The following is a 23,817-nucleotide window of genomic DNA, read 5'->3' as shown; positions in this document are numbered from 1 at the left end:
GTGCGAAAGGAATGAGCAGCCCGCAAGCATTGCCTGCCCTTGGGTGGAAGCGGCAATCCAGGGCATTGCAACACCGCCGACAGGTATATTTGTCGACAATTGGGAGAGTGAGCGACAGCAAACAGGACGATTCATAGATGCTCAGTCCGTGAGTCTGAGCATTTCCGAAGTCTCTTATAAAGTCGTTTTGGTCAGAGAGGGCGATGGGTGCTATACGGCTCTTCGAGGTGGAAGGCATCCCAAACGTCCTGGAATCCTGTGGGCGCATGTTGCACAGTGAGGTACCAGAGCAGCATATAATAGAGGGCTATAGCATCTAGCTACGTAGAAGCACAAGCTGCAACAGTATATTCCGGGTTGACAGTCAAATTGCTGCATCTCTGTTAATGCGAAGGAGTGCAAGATAAATAAAACAAGAAACAAAGAAAGGAAAGAAAAGGATCCATTCTACATTGTATTAGCATGTAACTCACAAAAATTGTATCTCATTCGAGTTATTGCGCTTTTCGTGGTACCCGAGCCGACTGGACATGTCCTGAATGCCGCTGAAACCATCCCAATGTCGTATCTTCGCCATTTCCCGCGACATTTCAACGTGGAAGAGAATCTTTCCACAACCTCCCCTCTTCAAGTGCGTTTAACGCTCTCCCCCCAAACAGGATTTCATTCCTCTCATTAGGCTCTCAAATTTTGCCGAATTCTCTCAATATCTTTCCCCGAAAACCCTAACTTGGTACGAAGATAACCCTCCGCCCCTCCCTCGAAATCCCTTTCCAGAAACACAAGAAATTGCACCATTGCTTCATACGGAACTCCTCCAACGACTGCCACGCCTCTCTTCACTGACTCGTCCACATTTTCTGTTCCATCAAGTAGAGATTTAAGTAGAACTTCTCTGACAGGTTCGAACCCCACACGGGTGAGAACGTAGTCTTCGGCAATGATGTCAGGGGAGCAACCGGCAATATGGAGGATAAGAGCTGCTAGAACACCCGTCCTGTCTTTTCCAGCTGTGCAAGTGAAACCAGGTTAGAAGAGACGAAGCCACAAACTAGGTTCTCCGTTTGGGGAGCCGGGGGAAGGGGGGGGGGGAAGGCAAATTTATCAAGGAGGATGGAGATTGTATGTATATACAAAATCCTTCCGAATAAAGCATCCACGGGGAACATGTGTCTCACCTGTACAGTGGAAGAAGAAAGGCTCCTCGGGGAGGTCCCTTATATGTTCAAACACAGACGTATAGATGGGCACATGAGAAACAAGAATATTTTGGTACATCCTCGTCATTACCGCGACGGCATCCCCGACTTCATAATCAGCTACATGAAAATGCTTTGCCTCTGATACGGTGGGCAGCCACCGCACTTCCACGCCTTCGATCTCCGGAGATGGAAACTTGACCAATTCCGGCGCAGACCGCAAGTCAAAGATTTTCTTCACTCCTAGCCCAGCTGTAAGCTTGACCTTCCCTTCGTCCTCAAGAAATGAAAGCATGCCAGAGCGGAAGATGTAGTTTTGCCTCAGGAGTGGCGGCGTGATGAGCGGATGGCTGAGGTCTCGGAAATTGAAAAGCCCCGGGATAGGAACGAATGGAGGGTTGGAAATGATATGATTGACGACCTCAGTGGAAATAGGGGACAGAATATCGGTCCCGACGATATCTCGGAAGACATAGGTGGGGATGTTGTTGTTTGAATCCATTCCAAGTTTCTCAGACGTTTTCTGTCCGGTTTTCGCAGTTGTTTTTTCTGCTTTTATATGGATTCTTATAGAAATTCTAGTGACCAGGTCGCGTGTCCTTTCGGCCCTTTCTGAGAACCCCCTAAAATGTATGTAAAACAAATGATGGCAGCCTAGGGACATCTGGGAGCAACAGACACCGACCGGGATGTCTGGGTAGATTTATTTACAGCAGCATTCAGCATGAGCAATGCTAAGGGCTGACTGCTAGACATTATTCTTCATACAGCATTATGTCCGTCGCCATAACGGGCTGCATGGTGGAACCGTGTTAGCTGCCAACTAGCTGCATAAGTCTCGGGGTTATCGTATCCAGTCATTGGGTTCCAGACCATCCCGCTCCTACATGTCGAGGCAAATCCAGATCCAACCTGAACAACAACAACTTGAGCATTGTTCCGGCCAATCACAAGTGCACATATTAATTCAGCAATGCCCGCAAGCATGTACAACCACCAAGGGGGGAGCTTCATCCTTGCATTCAACTCGAGAAAGCTATTCCTGAATAGATACAGGAGCATAATCCCAAAAAAAGGTGGAGAAAACAGGTAGTCCTATTTGATGCTCATTTGATACATCATACCCAGTTGAGGTACCGCTAGGAGTTATGTCTGGTGGTAGATGATCTAATCAAAGATTCTCTTGACTATCCGATAACTACTGGAAATCCAACTAATTCTTTCTCGCCGCATTCTTCAACTAATTCTCCCCCAAGTCATAAACAACCAAAAACGTAGCCGGATTTTAAGTGCATGCTAAAGAGAAGAACCATGTACATCAAGAAACATTGACGAAAGACGGAAATATCGGAACATCGTTGACATAAGAGACAGTGGTTAGAAGAATGTTCTTCTCAGATTCAATTGAGGTGGAGATAGAAAAACTGAAAAAGAAGAAAACGAAGAAAACAAAAATATATATAGCTCGCTCAAGAGAAGTGAAAATAGCTTATTAACTCCTGAACTGTTCAAGAGAGGACAAGTTCGTCATCATGGCCTGACATACCAAGTTTACATGATTGGTGCAGGGCATGTTAATGTATGAAATAATAATAAAAAAATTGGGGAGTAAAACAGCAGGGAGAATCGATAATGGCACACAAAAAAGAAATGAAATGAGGAAAATACTCCGAACCGAAGTCGAATGAGTCGCCAAACCTGCTTGCAATAACCAAACCCTACAAGATTGGAAGAAGGTAAATGGAAAAACATCAGAAAGAAAATAAGCTGCAAAATGAACGAAGACGGTCGTGTTGTACACGCCACGGTCGGATTTCAAGAAGGTCGTCGATCCTGATAATCCAGCACCCGGTTGCGGCAGAAAGAGTAAATGGGAAAAGAGAAGGCAATCAGAAGTAGAGCTCATCATTTATCCCCTCTCTGCCATCCATTTAAATAGGCCATGATCCCCACACCGAGTAAAACCACGCCAAGCATGGATGCGTAGGGTACTGATTGATTCAACATGTTCTTATGCCGCTGTTTAACATAAGCTTCGTAGACTTCCTTGCTTGCTAGATCGAGCTGATGGGAGTTTGAGCTGGCATAGCGTTGGCAATTGGGCTGATCAAGGTTCTTGTTAAAGCTATCGACAAGGATGTCAGTCTTCGTCTGATTATTAGCCAAACCAATGCTGGTGGCTTCCGCTGGCGAATGTGGGGGTGTTTCGGTGTGAGTATTTCGAATCTTTTCTATCATTTGTGCAAGGGTTTTGCGGGTCTCAGACGCCTCATTCTCGGCCTTCTGCGCAGACTGTTTATATATCACAATTTGTTTCCTCATTTCATCCATTTCAGCAATCATATTGTCGAGGCGGCGTTGCAGCAGTTGGGAAGTCAAGTCAGATGACGGTTTGCTAGGTTGAGGTGGCATTGAATCGGGAGCTGGCTTCGACAACTCTAATTCGGACGGATCAATGCCGGAATCCTTCTCAATCACAAGAGTATTGTCGTCCGGAGTACTGGGGGGTTCAAATGCTGCTTCCATTTCCGATCTTACGTCTTGATTTAAGGGTTTTGCTTCCAGGTTTCGCGCCCTTTCCTCAGCTTGTTCTCTGGCTGCTCGCTCCTCGAGTAAAAGATCTTCCAGTTCCTTAACCCGGGCACCTTGTGCATCAAGATCCTTTTTGGCATTGGCCAACGCCTCGATCAGGGACAATATCTGGCTTGATTCGCGAATTACTGGCGAAGTCATAGGAAGCCTAGGCTTTTCTGTGTCTGATCGTTTCAAGCTTGCCTGGGGAACAGAATCTGGGATACCACGAGATGGAGCATCAGGTTTTTCGGGTAGGGGCTGCTGTGGTGGAGGTGCGGGTGGATCAGAAAATCTAGATATCTGATCCACCTTCGGCATCTTGGGGCGTCCATTCAACAAACGCCCACCGTTGTGATTCTCTGTGGGTGAGGGTTTGGGCCGTTCCTTCTCTAGAGTCTCGAAATTGACCAAGTGGCTCAAAAAATTGTTGGTTTGGTTAAGATCGAGGGCTTGTTGCTTCGCTTTTTTCATTTCAGTCTGGAGGGAGTAACGGTCAGTTAGGTATATGAGAAATAAAAGCCTAGCGGATTTCTAAAGTCGAGCACCTACCGATAGCCTTTTCACAACTTGCTCAATTGAAATGGGAGAGAGCCAGTAGTTCATTTGTCGTTGCTGATGCAGCAGGCCCATATGGTTTCCAGCAGCTCCTTGGTTGCTGCGATTACTACCAATAGAAGCAGAACTTCCTGGCCTGCCACGCATGTGTGAAAGGGGGTGGCTGAGGTACGGAGGAAGAAGGCCTCCCCCAGCAGTTGGGTCAATGTCGCCAAAATTCAAATCCAAGATGTTCATATTCGGGCCGTATATTCCAGCATGCTCCACCTTTGCGGAAACTTTGTGATGGACAATTGATTTTTGATCTTCGCTAACGATATCAATTCCAAGCTCAAGTGTGTCATGTTCCCGAAGTTCATGTGGTTCGGAATCCCGGTTTTCCGGAGATAAACGTTGGCCATTGACGAACGTTCCATTGGATGATTTCACATCTCTTATCCAAATTTTTCCTGCCCGGTCAGCCCAAACTTCTGCATGCTGGCGGGAGAGCACTTTCGAATCGAAGTAACCATTAATGGGAGTAGGGACCGTTTTCGCATTTGTTTGCCTCCCAACGCGGAGAACTTCAGGAAAATAGGGAACTGTTATCTGTTTTTTTTCAAAAGTTCCATTTATTGGCAATAAACTCAGTATGGCCGGAGGATCGCAGTGAAGACCTCCCCCATTAGCGAGGCGGGCACCATTTTTTTGCTGAGATTGAAGTGCGTGCGGAGATGAAAGCAGTGGGGAAGCTTGGTGAGAAGCAGACATAGCGGGTGATGCTGCGGTTCCGGAGGGTGGTGCAGATACAGTCTGGGATCTAGCATTCGTCACCCCGGACACCGGTTCGGCCTTGGAATTAGACCAGCTGTATTTGTAAGGCTTTTTCTTAGACGGTGCAGATCCCGACTCGTTGGATACGAGGCTAGCATTACTGTGTTGCGAATTCGCCGATGCTGTAGATGTCGCAGATAAAGTTGAGTTTAGAGATGAAGAAGAGTTTGTTCGTTGGACACTTTTCCGAGGCATAAACATGCGTAGTCCTTCGTCTGATCTTGAATGGGCAAGCGCTCCTTTGGCACCGTTAACAGCAGGATACCATCCCAGAGGCCCAGATTGCACACTTGGTGGGGACGCCACGGCAGTCATGGATGGGCAACGGCTGTGGACACAATCCACGGTCAAATTTGTCAATCGCTATGGATCAGCCGCACCTTCTGCACTTTCTAAACCGCAAGTCAACACTACGCGAGACACAGACAGCCTCAGAACAAGCAGCGTCCTGCAACAAGCATAACGAGTTTCAGGTAGTGCACAGATGGAGGATAGGAAGGTGGTTAATATGCGGGGTCGGTTGGGAGATCGTTGGTCTTGGGGGGGGGGATCAGTAGGTTAGCGATGTCGGTAGAGAGTGCCGAAGTGACGACGATGTTCTTTCCGAACTTAAATAACAGGTAGACGTCTACGAGGGGTTTTAAAAGCAATGGTTGGCGATTCAAATATGAACATGGTAAACACTCACGAGCCTAGAAATTCACAGCCAAGGTCAAGGTCATTGTTGAAGCGTCGAAGTGAGCGGTTGATATCGCGTGGCTCTTGAAGATGCGGGTCGGGCGACAGCAGCAGACGCAGAAAGCAACGAAGGAGACAGCAAGATGTCATAAACAGATGAGGAAGGCAATTGTAACCAAAGAATCATGCTAGAAAACAAATGCACCTGGTCAAAGGGAGTTGGAACGCACCGTTGGCCAGTGAGGAAGGTTGATGAATGGGACAGAATCATCCAAGAAAGGGTCAAGCGTTTGGGATGTCACGTGAGGCGCTGGTCTCTCAATAAGCGAAACGAATGTCCAGAAGGGGTTAGTCATAATAAAGAACTATGATGCTGAGTCAGCTCCCGCATGGCAACTTTAACTTAGGTAAGCTTCAAGCTTTCACCGAACGAACGAACGAACCAGGCAAGGAAGAAGCGCAAAAGCTGAAGCATTCCGAAGCTCTGTTCATATCCACGTATCTCTTGCGTGCAAGAATAGTCCCTCCCTCCTCGTGGGCCCTCCGTTCTGTTTTCAAAACAGGCCGTATCAGCCGCCAGCAACAATGCCGCCAGTGATCCCTGCAAGTGGTGGGGGTGGAATGCATGGTCCCTCCGCCTTTGACAAGTGTCAGTCTCCCACTGCTGCATGAGAAATACCCATTGAAGCTAGAGCTAGAGCCTGACTGGACTGACTTGTCATGTAGTTAAAATGGGAGCTATGATGGGTGGATGTATGTGCATCATTCTGGTTGAACATGTTTTCTTTCCCAACCTTCCCAATTTCTAACAGTTGAAACTTGCAGCGGTTGGTCTGATCATGGGCTTCATTATGGGTACGTATTACATTTAGAGTAGTTACCCTGAAGCAATCGGATCAAAATAGGCTGATATCTCTCCAGGAACTGTTGCGATCTTTCAATACGGTGCCGGACCCAATGGCGTCATGCGAACCCTGGGCAAATATATGATCGGTTCTGGCGCAACATTCGGGTATATAGATATAGTTCCGCTTCCTTTACACCCCCAACATTTTATCATTTACTTTAAAGATATTTCCCTAATTCTATTCATTTATCAAACAGATTTTTTATGTCCATAGGAAGCGTTATCCGAACAGACGGACACCTCAACTCCAACCAGGTGTGGGCAAGAGCTCGAGGGGCCCCAATGATGATTCCCCGGCAATATCATCCCCGCCCACGGCACGATTAAGATGTCAACTTGCTCATGTATCATAGGATAAGGGAGGTGTATCTGGTGGCTACGCATTATTATACCACAATACCACACTTTATGTTCTGTACATTTTAATGGGAGCAGGAACCACTTGTTGGTGGATATCTAACTTCGACAACTCTTGACAATTCTTCACCTGGCGTGAGGCTGAGGGGAATATTTTTGTATGTACCTTAGACCTCCCAAATCTGAGGCTTCTTGACCCTGGCGTTTGTGGGATGGAATTACTCAACTTTTGTTCACTTTTAAATCATATCTATATAGAAGAATAATCAAGATATGTTATCTTGCTTCACATTTTGGCGCAACGTCTTGTCAGGGGTCCGTCCTTCGAAACAGCAACGTCAGGAGTTCTCCTGTGGGTCAATGATGCTGTACGCTTGTTTTTCTGATACTCGGTTCTTACAAGGAGAGATAGCTCCGAGGGGTTCCATACGATATCTTGTGTGTATATGAGGGGAGCATCATGGTGATTACCCATTCCAAGCGTGGTTTCTAACCAAAGACAGAACGGAAGGGTGTCTATTGGTAACTCGAGATACTCAAGCTCGTACTCAAGGCTAAAATTGCCTTCACGGAGCATCGTATCTGGAATGTTTAGAATGGGAGAGTAGAGTCACCAGGGAATGGTGCGTTTTAATCCATTTATGAATGGCCAGCGAAAAAATAAGACGGCTTCAACACCAACCTCTGCTGGCCTCACGAGCAAAGAGCGAGCTACTTCATAAAATCCCAATGATTGCACTGGTGATAATGTAATGCTCCCAATGGCAGATATAAAGAGAGGGAAATACATTTTCTGTACATACATACACCATCATCCCCAACACCCTTTTCTTAATCCCTTTTCCACATCGAATGTATGTGTGTCCGTTGTACAGTTTCACAAAAAGACCGTGGGATTTGACGCATGTTTGTGTCATGTAAATACCACATCCCTTCTGTATGTAGAAAGTCGGGCAAGAAGGAAGAAAGAGAGGCAGGCTAGGTAGAACCCTGCTTGAAACAGAACAACATCGCAGTGATATACTTCTTGTCAGGGTTCTCAGGAGATTCTTAGCTATCCCTAAGTTAAATAGTTAACTAGTTAGTTACATGACGTAGTTCCCAACCAGTCAGAACCCAAGTCGGACACCAAATTGAAACTTGTATCCAATTTATCAACATATCTACTTTGACGCGTCAAAATGCCACCAACTGGCAATAAAAACAAAAGAAACTCTATGAAATAAAGAGAAGGATTGAACTCATGATATTCATCTTGAAAAATAAAGATTATTTTTATTCACAAAGCAGTAAGATTGTATGATATCTCATACTTTAAAAAAAAAATATATATCTAATCAGCATACTTCTTATTAAATAGATCTAAGGCCTTGTCTCACTTTTGTCTTTTCTTTTCAAGGTTCAAGCTGTTGACTAAATTCTTGTTCTTATAAGTAGTAGTTTGTTTTCAATAACAACTTTTTTCTTATTTTGAATTATTAAAGTTTTCAATAAGAAATAATTATTAAAGCTGCACTTTTTTGATTTTACAATGTGATTCTTATGTTGTAGTAGAAGTAATAGACTTTACAGAGATATTTAATAATGTATTCAATTATTTATTCAAGCTTTTCAACAGTTGCTTATACTGAAATAAGTAAATTTCAGTTGTTTTAAAATAATCTTAATATTCTATTTTATAAAGTACTATTTCATATAGCATAGAATAATTTTTAAAAATTTTTATTTAATAAGTCTTAAAAAGTTAAGTTTAAAATATTAAATTTTTTTTATTATATATATATATATATATTATTAATAAAGATCTAAAAATATATATATTGAAAAATTATAAATATTGTATAAAATAAGATAAAATAATAGTAAAAAATATTTTATTTCTCTCTTTAAAGTTTATGAATCTTATATTAATATAAGAAAAATATTAATTACAAATTAAAATTCTTTTTTAACTAGCTTTATTCTATATATAATAATTGAAAATATATTCAAAATAATATAAAATATAATTATTATTATTTTATTAATAAAATTATAATATAAAATAAAATATTTATTTTATAAAGTAAAAAATATATTAAATAGTAATTATAACTATTTAAAACTTTAAAAGCTATATATTTTATATAATAAATAATTAATAAAGTAAAAGATTAATTAATTTATATATTTTTAAAATTTAATTAAATTTTATCTATAGTACTAAAATTATTTAATAGATTATTTATATTTATTAATATATTTCTTTATTATTATTAAATATTAATTATTATAACTTTAATTTATTTATAAACTTTTTAATATTATAAAAAAAATTAAAATACTAAAGTTTATTAATTTTTTTAAATAATTAATTATAATTATTTAAAATTATAATTTTTTACTAATTATTAATTAGTATTTTATTATTATTTTATATAAATATTTTTTAATATTATTATTTATCTATATAAAATATATAGATAAAAAGATAAAATTAAATTTTAAAAAATTATTTATAAGTATATTATTTTTACTATTAAAATATTTTATTATTACTATTATTGACTACTAAATTTACTTATAATAATATAAAATATATTATTATAAAAATATTTTTAATTAAATTTTATAATTATATTTAAAATAACTAAAGTTTATATTTATTAATATTTTAAAGTAATGTAATTTTCAAGCAAGTGAAATAAACATTTAAATAAGCAGAATATCAATTCAAAAATATCTTCTAATTTAACTACTGATTCATCTCAATATGCAATTATATCATCAATTTATAATAAAAACAGTTTAAATTCTCTTGAGAGAGAGAAAAGGTTTAAACTTGTAATAAATACTTTAAAAAAGTAAGAAATTTCCTCAATCTATAAAGCTGTATGTGGTATTTGATGTGTTATTATCTACTCTATGTTATTAACTCAATGATTGACCTGTTCACATGAATCTATATATAAATTAAATCAAATTAGCCCAGGCTGAAGTGAATAGACTAGTTGAATAAATGCTAAATCAAGCTAAATAAAGATTTCCTCTCTAGCTAGCATTCATTAAAAATACAGGTAATTATCTTTTTACTATATAGACTTTCATCATCTCCACCACTACCCCCCCTGTATTTGTAAGAACTAAGTATCAAATCTAGTGGTATACTGTCTTAAACTTCAGACCTATTACTCCAGACACTATAATCATGATTGAGTTAAATGTAAAAATATAAAAATTATTTAAACTTAATTTAAAATCTTTAAGAATGCAATTGCTGAGTATAAAATTCTATTAGAGAAGATATACAATGTTAATGAGACTGACTTTGCAATGAGACTCTGCGCTACTACTAAAGTTATTACTAGTAGTGAGCATTATAGCTGGGCAAAGCTTCTACAGTCTGGAAATCAGAAATGAGTAATTGTAATTGAGTCAGTCAATTCATCAGAATGAGCTCTATTTTTATATATCATTCTCAAAGATTAGAATCTGCAAGAAGGCTAGTTTGAAGGCCTTTTAAATGACTAGAGACTTGGTACTTGATGTTAGTTCTAATGACTGAACTACTAATGAAATAGGCCTTAAATGACTTACATAAGTATTTATTCTAGAAGTAAAGTTATATTAAATTAATAGTTCTATTTTTCTTATCCTGGATGAGTATAGCAGTTATCTTATTTTGAAATTTGATCAAATCTATAAGAATAATATGATTATCTGTCATTGCATTCCTTCTCATTCATCACATCTTTTTCACTTATTAGATATGAGGATTTGTTTAGTTTTAAAGTGAGTATATGATGGTTTAGTCTAATAGCAAATGCAGCTTGAAATCAATACTTTTTCTAAAATTGATTTCTTAGAAGCTTATTCTTGTTAGGGTGCGAATGTGAGCTGCATAAGAAGGAAACTCTCTGCGTTGCTAACTGCTATATAACGAAATACTAAGCTTGATGTGATGAAAGATGGTGCTGGGCCTTGCCTGGATTAATAACGCATGGTAGCGTGGTCACGTGACGATGATTAGGCCTAATCGGGCGCCGAGCTTAATCCGACGTCGAGTCTAACCGGGCAGCGGGCCTCGGTCGGGCTCGGTCGGGCGCTGAGCCTAACAATTCTACAGTGTATATAAAAGCTTTTAAAGCTCAAAATATTCAAAATGACTTCAAGACTACTGAAATAATGTCATTTTAGTCTGACTATATTATTCAGCAGCTGAATATCCAACATCATACTCTAATACTATCATTTAACATATCTATTTTATCATTCTGAGTTCTTTAAACATCTAGTAATTTCTAGCAATTGCAGCAACAAGTAAAAAAAATTAAAAAGCTTATGAAAGATCAATCTCAGAGCTTAGTAGAAGATCTTGATCAAATTATCAACATTTGTGAATATAGCATAGTTAGTACCACTATTATAAAGAAGTAATATCAGAATATATTTAATATAAATAAAATAGAGAAGTAAAAACAGAAAAAATCTAGATGTCAAATTCAATATATAGAAGGTTTAACTAGAAATAAAACTCAGAATCTTATTATTTCATTTACTATATCTGTTAAATATATAGTTATTCAATTTTATAAGTCTCAATCATCTGAGTTTGTATCATATCAACAAGCTTTACAATACTACAGCAATTGTAATACTCTTGATCATATAAGAATAAAATATTCTCAATCTAGTGAAATTTAATTTAATTTAATTAAGTGTTATGATATTGAGATAATTTGATTTAAAATCTAGTCAATTAAAATATATTAATTTAATATTCTACTTACTTGAGTGTTCTATTTACTTGAAAATTACATTAGTTAATTTTCAATAATAAAGATTATATAATAATAAATAGAGATTTTTTTTCTTTTTTATATAATTATATTTTAAAGATTTTCAATATTTTTAAATAAATATAATACTTTAAAAGTTTTAAAATTTAATATAGATAATTATTTTAATTATTTATAAATGAAAATATATTAAATTATCTTTTAAAAATAATTAATTATAATAAAAATAAATTATATTCTTTTAATTTTATTAATTTAAAAAAATTTATAATAAAATTTAATAAAAAAAATTTATAAGTTTTTTAATATTAGTAATGATAATATTTTTTTTACTACTTATATTTCAATATCTTTATTTTTTGATGAATATTTTATATTTATATATATTTTTTAATATTTACTTTTAATTAATTTCAAATATATTTATAATTAAAAAAACTTTTTAATTTTTTTAAATTCTAAAATACTAAGTATAAAAATTATCATAATAAATTCTTAATAGCTTTTAATACACTTCTTTACTATTGAGAACAAAAACTAATTCATTTAGCAATAGAAGATTATGAGCATTTAATTGTCAGTAATATAATTTTGCTGAGATATTTTCTAACTCATAGAACTTTTCAGTTACGTCTAATTCAAAAATTTAATTTTTTAAATTCTATATTTAAAATGCAGTTGAGGCATCTCTCTTCTGCAGCTCTTTAATAAAATCAAGAAGCTATTTAACTGAAGTTTGTAGGCTGTTTCATTTTATGCAAGTCATATTGCCGCAAGACATGACATGAGAAGTTTATGATCTTTAGTGCCAGCCTCAACTTGGGACTCAAGAACTCTGTCTCCTGCTTTTACGGAGTGCATTGTTGCCTCTGTGGCACTGCTCTGCACTTTTGGAAGAGGTCCAGTAACAGAATCTTCTTCCTCATTGACTATGGCATAGTCTGAGCGCCTTGACAGAGTGTCAGTGGGGTTAAGCTGACCTGGGCAGTATTCTCTTACTGTTTAACTACATCACTTTTTAAATCAACATCACTAACGTAATCCACCACCCAACGCCCGTTTACACCCAACGCCCGCCATTTCGCCATCACTATGATGAAATATTTTCAACGTTATTTCAACAACGCAATTAGATTTTAAGATGATATATTATAGGATGAAAATATATATAGAAAATTACATATAAAAATATATAGCTAATTCAGTAAACATTTGTTTGGCTTAATAACTCGCCCAGAACATGAAATCTTGGGTGGAGGCAGATTCAGTGAGCAAGCAGTCATTAAACCAGTAGAGATTGCAATATCGTCATATCCCTCTGGCAGTGGATCTGTGGGCACCCTGGCAGGGCTCTGAAAACGCGATTTAGCCACTCTTTGCGAAATCGAGGGTCTACTTTCCCGATTAGTAAGGTGATTTTTGAATTCTTCAATCATCTTCTTATTCAATTGTGATTGTAGCCGTACAGCAGCTCGTTCTTCCTTTTCTTTTTGCTCCTGAGCCTTTTTCTCATCTCTAAGCTCCTTGTCAATCTGCCGTTGAGCAGCTCTTGCGGCCTTATCCATTTCCTTTTGCTGTTTTGTGGCCTGGCAAGCTGCCTCCCACTCCATCCTCTGCTGGATGATATCTGCCTCCTTCTGTTCCTTAAGAATAGTGTATTGCAGCTTTGCATCCTCCTTACAAGCTTGCTCATCCTTTTTGGCAACCTCTGAGGCCGCCAAATTCTCACAGATGCTCTGCACCTTTGCTGGTGAGAAGAACTGTGTCAATGATGGATTCAAGGGATCTAGCAACCCCATTGCCCTGCCACACTTGCAATGTCTCCTCTCTTGATTAAGAGCTCTTTGAAGCTGCTGATTCTCTATTAAAAGAACCTCTTTATCAAGAGCAAGATTTTCCCCTGCACGGATCACCCGGTTGAGATCATTAGATATTTGATGCTGCTGTTGCTTGACTTGCTTCACCAATTTCCACAGGCCAACAATAGAAGTAGGTGTTCTTGGTTGATATATTGCGTCAGGGGGGGTGCAAGGTCGTATTTGAAGCTTTTTAAGAATGTGTTCCGGATTGAATGGATGTAGGCCAGTAGCAGCAAATGCAGCTTCAATATTTGAAGATGTAACTGCCTCCTTCCACGCAGTGTCAAAAAGCTGCCAAAAAGACCTCTTTGTAGTGTGTATGAATCCCATTCCAGTTCTCATTCATTCATTCAGTTGTTTGGAATATGATTTACCCAATGGTCCAAATATCCCAACATCTAGTGGCTGTAATCAGTGTGTAGAATGGGGAGGAAAGACAGCAAGTAGAATTCGATTCCAATCTGCGTAATTGATGAATGCCATATTAACATGGGATGAGTGGCCATTCAATATAAGAAGTCTATATCTGCGGCCTGCCTTCTTTTTTGTAAGAGGTTCAAAGATCTTCTTCAATCACGTTAACCCATATTCATCATTGCTCCACCCATTTTCTGAAGCAGCGAAGTAGGCCTGATCCTTTTCACTATCAAAATCTTCGAGCCAAGTATCTTGCATATCTCTTGATTCCCCTTGATATATGAGAGCAGGTGGGAGCGAAGTTCCATCTGCACAAATTGAGGCAAGTAGTGTTATGAATTCTCGACTGCCATCCTGGCTGGCACCTATCATACGGCCCGATTTGAGCGAATTAATCGATACAATACGTTTGAGGGTGTGAATGAATCCTAATAGGAATCCTTTCTCATCAAAGTTGTAGATATTCGCAGGTTCAAGGTTGTATTTCGTGATTTTTGCCTGCAGCTGAAAATTAAGATAAATTAGCAAGTTGAGAATTAAAAAAGCAGTATAAGAAAGAAATCTATTACAAGATCAAAATAATGCTTGAAGTATGCAGAATTGTCTGCAATCTTGCATTTTTGATCAATATTTCACAGATAGAGTGACTTGATCACATCCTTGTGGCAATCGCAGAACTGAGCCACCCAGTTGACTCCAATAGGTGCTTTTAGAATATCAACAACGAGATTATGAAGGATTTGGGGCGTACAAGGGAAACCGCGATCTGCCAATCAATTGATATGAAAAAGGAGCCGTTTTTCTTGCGAATCAGTGAGAGCTTTGCAGTGGATAGAGCTTGCTTCCTTTCTTGACATTTGAACGCCTCTATAACGCCTTGACAATGTATATCAGCTGATTACATATTTTTTAGCGGTCTCAGTGTAATTAGGCGTTAATTGCGCGTTCAAATCATCAATAGCGGCTTGTATAACTGCTTCGTGGTGCATGTTGTGGGTGGTTAAAGATGAATGAAAAATGAAGATTTGAGCGGGCGTTGGGTGTAAACGGGGGTTGGGTGGTTGATTACGTTACTCATGTGATATAGTTAGTCTATTTCAGTATGCACCAATTCAAACACAAGTAGCTTCAACCTTCGTACAGTTTAATATTCAGCATTTATTCAGCAAATATGAGTGAAAATCAAACTTATTTGGCTATTCTAGCAGCTTAATGGATTGTCTCTGCAGTCTGGCTTTATTATTTCGCAGACGGAGCAGCTATAGGCGAGCCGCCGGATTTATAGGAAGATGCTAACAGCTGCAATTGACTTGTTTTGCATCTTCCCGTAGGAAAAGCGCGTCCCTAGCATAAACAAACCAGGGCTTAACTACATGCTGAAGGTGTTAAGTGTTAATAATAATGGAGAAAGTTGACGATGACAATATCCTAAGCTCTGAATTCGAGGTCGGAAGGGGTAATAACCCATCTCTTCATGAAGAATTTTTTTTTTTTTTTCCTTTGTAGGATGCTATCACTTGGGATTTAACGTTATAGCCTAGAGGAGGTTGAAAACCAAATTCGACGACAACATAGACAAAGGAGGGATGCTTAAATCGATACTGCCAACGGACTCTTTTGGGCTTCACAGCACGTCCCATGTCAGGAAAACATGCCCATGCCATTCAACCCATCTATTGTTTACCCTTGACGTAGTTATGCAATACAGCTACTTATCCCTTTCTCTGCAACTACCATTGGTGTCAAGGCCGCCCGCGACCAAGTGTCCACGCTTCCCTTTCCCATCTTGCTGCAGCCTACGTACTGTGTCTGATGCATGTAATTAGGGGTAAAAGTCGTGATAATAAACGGCGAAACCGTACATCCGGCAATTTCCCGGGTTGTCAAGAACTGGCGACAATGCCCGCGCAATCTGGCCTGCAATAACCCGGCTTGTACTGTACTCCGTTCCCAGCCTATCATCAATAGGCTCGCTGTAGAAATTGGCAGGGCCGGTACAACTTCAATTTCCTAGAGCAGCTTGTCAGCAAAATAAAAATTCAAAAGTTCATTATTATTGCCACACCTAGTCTGCTCACGCTTGCAGGTCAAACTGAGCGAGCCTTTGCAGGTCGGCAGGTTTAAAAGAAGGAATTCGCTACAAGTGACGATTGCTCCCTGTCAAAGTTTTAAAGTAAAAAGTGCCTCTCAAAAAGAGGATAAATAAATATATAAAAACTAAAAAGTTAGTGGGAAGGAAAATTAGCAGCTCTTTTTATTCGAGGCTCAGTTCCGCTGTGCGCCCGAAAAACTTCGCGTGCCGTCGGATCGCCGTGATCAGCAATAATAATGGAGTTTAAAAAGTCAAAGTATTATATAACTCTATTTCCCCTTTATTTTTCCTCCTCTAAGATGAGATGATCGGCGGTGACAAAATTGAGAGCAGCGCATGGATTCCTGTAGGGCTAGAGTGAAACTGGCGCATGAATACGGGATTGAGCTTGTCATACGAGCAGCAAACATCCACATCTAATGAACGATACAATAGGCATTTTTAGTAAGATATGGGCTTCAAGAAGCAGCCCCGTGTTTCCGGGAGAAAATGCAACCTGAATTTTTTTTTTTCTTTCTTTCTTTTATTTTTGTAAGCATTGACCGTGGGTGAGCCTGCCCGCTCGGCCCGAAATATCCGAGGAGCCAGTGTCAAGGTTCCAACTTCGCCTTGGTGTTTGGTTGAATGTGGTGATGTTATTTTTACACCACGAAGTTCAGATGAATTAGGTCCATCGTCGTGTGAATGGATGGGTCCAGCGTGGCTGGAGGAATATGGCAACATTGATGAGGGATATCTCTCCGTGTTCTAGGCAAAGCTGTTAAAGAATAGCAGAGCTGTTTTATCAATGGAAGAGGTCAAAATTCCAAAACCAAAAAAAAAAATGGATGCCAGAATGAAGTTGACAGACAGGGATGATAACGTCATTATTCACAAGCGAACACCGGGTCAAATTCAGTTTTGAAGGATAGCTAATGTTACCCATGAGAGAACCTAACCCTTTGCGCAAGGAGAAATAGAACAAAGGGTAAGGATTCCGGCATTCTCTTTCCTTCCTCTGAGCAGCAGGCGATGTTAACTCGTAATGGGGGTTACAATTGAACGTGGTTTGGCCCACTTTGAAACCTTGATCAACTCTGATCACATCAATCTCAAAAACACACAGCCGACGGAGTATACATCCCTCTGCACATACACTACTCACTTATTACTTCTGCATCTTGATTCAACGTCACCGCCCCTAAATACCAGGGTTAGGGTTGTAGGTTGGGATTAGGGTTAGGGTTACCTGAGTAGCCCTAATTGAACCACAGACCAAAAAGCAAGTTCTGGTCGTTCACAGCCTTGAAAGTAGAACAGCATTACTAAAAATGGACAGGAAATAATGATAGAATTCTTCATTTCGACCAATGCATGCTTCATTTGCCCCATCGGACCACACAAAAGAATTAGACGAAAAGGGAGAAGTTGATCGGTCCTTGGGCTTATTATATTCATGCTAGGAACAAGCCAACCAGGAACTCCGGAGCCGCCCTGAAAAGGTCGAAGGACCTGAAGAGCGACCGGTCGCTGGGATTAGTTAGGTCAAGGGCGCCAAACTTCAATTACAGTGAAATATGTTGATAAGACTCTACAATCTGTTACTTCTGCTTTCTTCAGCGCAGCCATTTTCTTCATTCAAGCAGCTGTTCTCGACTGGCCCGTCACAAGGGAATCGCGGAGGGAGTGGGGGTGGTGGAGGCGTTACGTAAAGTAGTTAGTGGTGAAGAACTTAGGCCAACTAGAACCTTTCTCTGCTGCATCATGTTGATTTTCTCTTTGTTTGTGTCTGGAGCATCTGTTTGCTGTTTGTTTTTTGTTGTCTGACGATGATGCCTTATGTTTCCGGTCTGCCCTTGTTCCCCTCTCTTCAATGCAGGTACGGATGTTCTGTCCCGGTTCTCCTAATGCAATCACGATGACGATATAGACGCAAGAATCTCCACACCTTTTAACTTTTGAATGCCTGCCTGATGGGTTCTTTCAGTATGCCCCTGTTAACTACCTTGCGGATGATGTTACAGCTAGAGCATGATGAATTCTTACAGTGTAGGGAATAAAAGACACAGCGCTTAAGAAAACCTGGAGTCCTAGTCGTCGTCGTCGTCCAAGAAACACCTTAATTTCATTTCTGGAGTCTCGGCGTCGTCTCTGCCTATGCGCCTTTTGCCTGTCAGATTTTGCCAACACGAAATGAGACCGTACTAGCGAAATTGGGCAGATGGTATTTGGTCAGCCTTCGTCCAGCTGTATTGGGCTGGCGCTGCCCATGAGCACCTAATTGCTGGATAGCGTGGACGCTGTCATAGCCAACGGTTCTCTGCTGGAAGGTAACATTGAATTGAGAGCGGCTTCCGGGACAAAACCAGGGCACGCACAAAGCGAAGAGAGGACGGAAGAAGTGACAATGTGGAATGTGGGGTTGTTGCGACGGAGCCTATGCAGAATAGTAATATCCCCTCAAGAAATCCCCCCCCCCCCACCGCCGCAATCTCCCCCCAAATAGCCATATTTCATGGAAAGTCCGGATCTGGTATTGGGGGGTGGTGGATCGGTGAATGGTACGGCTGTGCCTGTTGTGCCTGGCGAACCTTGGGCGCTGGGTCGGGCCACGGAGAGCGAATCATCACTGCCCACTATGATTCTTCTGGTTAGTCTTGGCTCCTGGGGTGGGGTCTGAGAGCTAATGTAATCTACCAAAATCCCCCCCTGTCCCTGTCCCTTGGCCCCTGTCCCGTTCGTTGCCCTTTTGCCTTGCGCCCGAGTCCGCTCTCTTCGTCTTACCTCTTATATACCCGCACGTCTGGTTCCCTCCTTAGTTACCAGGCGTTTCCCCCAAAGCCTCCCACGCTCTTTTCTAAAGCACCCCATTCCCGGTCGAGCAGTGCTCTCTCTACACTCCTTACCAGTAATTTATTCCTTGGACTACTCCATTGCTTTGCGATAATCGTTCCTTTCGCACTTGATCTGTTTTCCTTAAAAGTAATCTAGACCCTCCAGCGCTTGACCGCAGTCTGCCGTTTGCGAGCAAATTTTCTGAGAATACTTCCGAAACACGTTGCGGGTTCCTGTCCGCTCGCTCGTAAATCCACGCGTAAATCGGCTCCTCTTAATCCCTTGCAATATCTCTCCCATCCTCGTCGCACGGAGCATCTCGATCTCGATATCAATCTTCCTTTCTGGTTGCTGTTGTTGTTGTTGTTGTTGTTGTTGTCTGGTGTGGAATATCCTTTAACACGTATCGTCTCGTCATCCATACTCAAAACGTCCAAACAAAACGAAAAACAACTGCAAATATGAATATCCTCACGTTATTCTCTGCACTCTTCCTACTCCTTGCGCCGCAACTTGCATTCGCTGATGACGAGGGCACTACAACAAGAACAACCACAATAACCCACACCGTGACCATTACCGTCTTCCGCTCCGCCGGCTCCCCCACCACTACACGAAATTCCACTACCTCCACTCCTGCTCCCAACGCAGCTGTGGCTAATGCAACAAATGTCTTCCCATTGACCAAATCAAATGCTGCTTTGGGCGTTGCCCCGACGACGTTGCCCATGGTGATGGCTGGAGGTTTCGCGGTGCTCCTGGGCGCAGCTCTGTAAACCCCAGAACGAAACAAGAAAGAGGATGGGAGGCTGTAAGACGAGTGTGAGAGAGGCTCAAGACGCAAACGCACGATTATAAACCACAGCAACTCCAAGGAAGATCGATTAAACGTCCGGATTTGGTTAGTTTTTAATCCACTACTATATTTTTTAATGATGACTTCAATTCGAAAGATACCCACATCCAGCTCCCGTGGAATGTTCATGTATTTTATTCTCGATTCGTCTTCTGCTGTCGACAAGACTCGACTGTGGTACATGCACATAAACCGGTTCCCCCCGTTCCAGCCTTGCGCGACTGATCCAACTCTGTATTGTTAATACTCCATCCTTCAAACTCCAATCCTCTCCTCCTCTACTTGATTTTCGTTCTCATGTTTTGAGACACTTGCTTCTCGACGATCGTCCCATTTTATTTTCAGATACCTTAGCCCTTATTTGTGCCTCGCCTTTTTATTTTAATTTTATTTTTTTTAATGATGGATACACAACGGGAAAATCCCCTGCTGTTTTCTCAAGGTTTGGACCAGATACCCCCATTTACAATCCGAACTTTAGGGATGATGAGCTTGGAACACTCCTATAAAATACCCATCTTCACTTCTTCGCTGTCGTGTCAATTTGCCCTTGCAGTTTCTCAACTGCCCACACTGACAAGCGCCTATTTGTTCGTTAGAGAACTTGTTGTTATTTTGGAGAAGAACAGAGATATTCTGGTTTACTACCTTTGATTCTATCCCTATGTCCTTGGCTCTTCTCCCTTTTCTTCTTTTTTTCTTTTTTGATTTTTATATTTTCTACCCCCCCTTTTTTCTTGCGTTATTCTCCGAAGCGTTTGCTTTGATTTTTGATGTGATACGGTGTTTGCAATGGAAAAGAACGAGAACTATATCCAGGTCCTGCCCAGCGGAGGCGTTTCATTGGTTTTTGTTTTAGAGTTGTTCCGACCTTTTCCTTTTCTTGTTTTGGTGGAGGGAGTGCCTGTGTTGTATTCTGTTGTGGAAACATTTCTATGGTAACCGATTTGAGGGTTTATATTTTATCTCCCCCTTTTACTATTCTTCACTCTACTCAATTGATTGATTGTATCATTGTGTTGCATCCCCTCAGCAACAGTTATGACATGGGTGAGATTCACTGGTCACTCACTCACTCCCCTTTTTACTGCTCAATGTGATTTCTCGGCTTCGTCACGAGCAGGTTTGCTATTCACTTGAGAACTTCATCAAAAACAAAAAGCAATCGCACAGTTTAAACAACGTAGGATATGGCGCGTTAAATTCATTTGTAGATCATATCCCACCAAAATTTCATGCTCTTCCCATCAGCGCTGATGAGCTGTTGAACCATCGGTCCGTCCCGGTTCCTGTCCCATCGTTTCCTTAAAAATGGAGTCTGTCAGAACACCCGGAGTCATAAAGCCCGCTATCGTCGCTTGATCCTTTGATCCCTGGGACTTCTAGAAGATGTTGTGGATCCTAGCACCAGAAAACGTGAAAATGGCACTGTCGGTGCTTAGTCATTGCCAACCGACCCAAAATCGCGGGTCGCACGGTCAGTTACGGATAACCAAAGATTCTGTTGATCTCCTGAACTGACAGCATCATTTTTTATTTTTATTTTTATTTGATCGCCGTTTGCCGGCACGCAATTGCACGCAATTGAAGCAACGTGCAAGGCAAACACACAATGAAATAAAGATATAAAGATAAAATAAATAAAATGGACGACGACTTCCCCCTGCCACCGCCGCGCCGCTCTCGCCAACGTGCGGCCGCTCTCCCTCCCAATCTGCACCATCAGAGTAATCATTTCGCCTTCGAGAGCTCCTTGCCTTCAAGTGACCCACCGCTATTCTCAAGTGATGATTTCCAATCATCAACTCTCGAGAATTATCATAATGGCTCGGAGCAGGAGCAGCAGCAGCAGCAGCAGCAGTTGAATGCGACGACGCGTCCTGGTAGTCGCGGGAGAGTGCCGCAACTGCCGGTGACGAGAAAACGGCAATATCGGGGGACATGGTGGGGGGAAGAAGAAACAGAGAAGGAGAAGCATGCCGCTGCAGACAAGAAGAGGAGGACTGAATTTAAGGATAAGCGCAATTTAGATAGTGGAGTGTGGTTGGCTAGCGATGATTCTGTCGAGTCGGGAATGTGGAATACTTGCGCTTCAGGTGCGAATGGGTTTGGAGGGTTTGCTGCTATTTCGCCTTATGGTAAAGAGACTACTGCTTCCTCGACCCCTGCCTCTGCCGCTGCCGTATCAACCGGCAGCAATGGATATGTTGAAGCTAGAGAGCAATGCTCGGTGTTCCTGCGTGGACCTATGTTTGCGCGCAGTCGCCAAGTAGATAATAATGCACAAGTTGTCCAGACGATGACGACGGTGGTGCAAGAGTCCTTTCAACATAAGCAGGCACGGAAGATTATTTCGGATTGTCTTGAGATGGGGCATGAGTTCATTGACATCTCGTATGGATATCTCTCCTATCTCCCCTCTTAAATATAAACATCCATTGATATATATCAAGCAACCTTAATATGGGCTCCATCCCCTCCGGACTCCTCCGCCCAATCTCTCAATTCACCAAGTATCCCGTAATCACCGAAATGGACAATCCCCGTCCTTCTTCCTCATCCTTTTCCATTTCCAGATCTCCCACCAACTGCGAGCAATTCTTCAGCTCCTTCGAGCCATTCCTCTGCCTTTTCATGACCAACAACCAACTAAAAACCCTAACTGCAGAAGTCTTCGAACTCTCCAACCTCAGCGTTCTGAGCGTGCGGCACAACGAACTGGAACAGATCCCAGGCTCCATCAGAAACCTGACCAAGCTGCGCGAGCTGAATGTGGCGGGCAACCAGCTCTCTTGTCTGCCATATGAGGTGCTGCAGCTCTTGCAGAAGAGGAACACGGAACTAAGGCAATTGACAGTTCACCCGAACCCGTTCGTGATGCCTGATACCTCGAATGTGGCGCAATGGCATTGCCACGTCCGACAAGATGGCACATTTGTGGTAAAGGAGGATGAGGACACGGAGCCAAAAAAGGATAAAATAGTAAACGCACCTCCATCACCCACAGAGAAACCACTAGCAATACCCCTACGTGATCGCATCCCCATCACCATCCCCGTCGCGACAGGCATTGTGAAATATTTCGACGCAGACGGACTCCCTGTAGACGCTCCTGAGACAAATACCAACATCAACATCCCGATCCCGTTTTCATCGTTTTCTTCCCCGCAATCGTTACCACACTCTTTTTCACGCACCCCCACCCCACCCCTCCGCGAGCTAGCTCTACGTGCCTATAACCGCGGTCCAAAAATCTCCCATCTCATCGACCCAGACACCTTTGCCGGTCCCGCGATAACGCTGGAACATTTAAAACGTGCTGAAAAGGTCCGAGATGCGGGCGGGAAACGCTGCTCGGTGTGCGCAAGGTCATTTGTGACTGTCCGTGCGCAGTGGGTGGAGTGGTGGGATTGCGAGTCTTATGGGAATATGTCGGATGCTGCTGCTGCTGGTGATGATGATGGCGATGAGGTCGATGGGCGGATGCTGAAGCACAGGCAGAGAGGAAGACTATTGAGCCCGCTCCCGTTCTTGAGAGAGGTTTGTTGTTGGGGGTGTGTGCCTGGATTGTGATGAGGGTATGGTTTTAAGTTACGTTGAGAGGAAAGATGTTTGTGTTTGATTGGTATTTTGTTGCTCGTGTACAGAACTTCGTAGGAAAGGGTTTTTGTGTTTTATAGATATTGTTGACTAATTGTGTCCTGCATGGCGGACGGCGCTGATTGTTGACAGATACCACTGCTCTAGTGTTTCAAAGAGATGACAATAGAAGGTGTTGGGAGATTAGATGGACATTTCGAGCATAGTTTCATTTCTGCGCAGCTTGTACAGTAACCGTATCCCTTCTTTCTTTAATTATTTTTTGGTTCTTTGGTTATGTCGTCTAAACCTACGAATGTGAGCATGTATCTTGGTATA

At 41.3% G+C, this 23,817-nt stretch overlaps 6 protein-coding genes across 6 annotated transcripts; 2 read left to right on the top strand and 4 right to left on the bottom strand.

The window, feature by feature from the left end:
• Positions 1-675: 675 nt before the first annotated feature.
• Positions 676-1,701, bottom strand: PADG_05151 (uncharacterized protein; the record flags this gene model as incomplete). The annotated part of the gene is made up of 2 exons (XM_010762595.1): positions 676-1,010; positions 1,179-1,701. The coding sequence occupies 2 exons, from the start codon at positions 1,699-1,701 to the stop codon at positions 676-678; spliced, it is 858 nt and encodes a 285-aa protein (XP_010760897.1).
• Positions 1,702-3,104: 1,403 nt separating this feature from the next.
• Positions 3,105-5,456, bottom strand: PADG_05150 (uncharacterized protein; the record flags this gene model as incomplete). Its single annotated transcript, XM_010762594.1, has 2 exons — positions 3,105-4,250; positions 4,323-5,456. The coding sequence occupies 2 exons, from the start codon at positions 5,454-5,456 to the stop codon at positions 3,105-3,107; spliced, it is 2,280 nt and encodes a 759-aa protein (XP_010760896.1).
• Positions 5,457-6,404: 948 nt separating this feature from the next.
• On the top strand, positions 6,405-7,079 carry PADG_05149 (uncharacterized protein; the record flags this gene model as incomplete). The annotated part of the gene is made up of 5 exons (XM_010762312.1): positions 6,405-6,468; positions 6,546-6,572; positions 6,645-6,674; positions 6,741-6,831; positions 6,941-7,079. The coding sequence occupies 5 exons, from the start codon at positions 6,405-6,407 to the stop codon at positions 7,077-7,079; spliced, it is 351 nt and encodes a 116-aa protein (XP_010760614.1).
• Positions 7,080-12,623: 5,544 nt separating this feature from the next.
• On the bottom strand, positions 12,624-12,941 carry PADG_11883 (uncharacterized protein; the record flags this gene model as incomplete). The annotated part of the gene is made up of 2 exons (XM_010762805.1): positions 12,624-12,859; positions 12,899-12,941. 2 exons carry the CDS (start codon positions 12,939-12,941, stop codon positions 12,624-12,626), a joined length of 279 nt encoding a protein of 92 aa, XP_010761107.1.
• A 6,243-nt stretch (positions 12,942-19,184) lies between these two features.
• Positions 19,185-19,773, bottom strand: PADG_05147 (uncharacterized protein; the record flags this gene model as incomplete). The annotated part of the gene is made up of 2 exons (XM_010762311.1): positions 19,185-19,422; positions 19,610-19,773. 2 exons carry the CDS (start codon positions 19,771-19,773, stop codon positions 19,185-19,187), a joined length of 402 nt encoding a protein of 133 aa, XP_010760613.1.
• A 1,771-nt stretch (positions 19,774-21,544) lies between these two features.
• On the top strand, positions 21,545-23,472 carry PADG_05146 (uncharacterized protein; the record flags this gene model as incomplete). Its single annotated transcript, XM_010762310.1, has 2 exons — positions 21,545-22,293; positions 22,353-23,472. The coding sequence occupies 2 exons, from the start codon at positions 21,545-21,547 to the stop codon at positions 23,470-23,472; spliced, it is 1,869 nt and encodes a 622-aa protein (XP_010760612.1).
• Between the last annotated feature and the right edge of the window lie 345 nt (positions 23,473-23,817).

This window comes from Paracoccidioides brasiliensis (assembly GCF_000150735.1).
Source record: "Paracoccidioides brasiliensis Pb18 unplaced genomic scaffold supercont2.6, whole genome shotgun sequence".
Lineage (NCBI taxonomy): Eukaryota > Fungi > Ascomycota > Eurotiomycetes > Onygenales > Ajellomycetaceae > Paracoccidioides > Paracoccidioides brasiliensis.
This window is presented reverse-complemented; position numbering and strand designations above follow the sequence as displayed.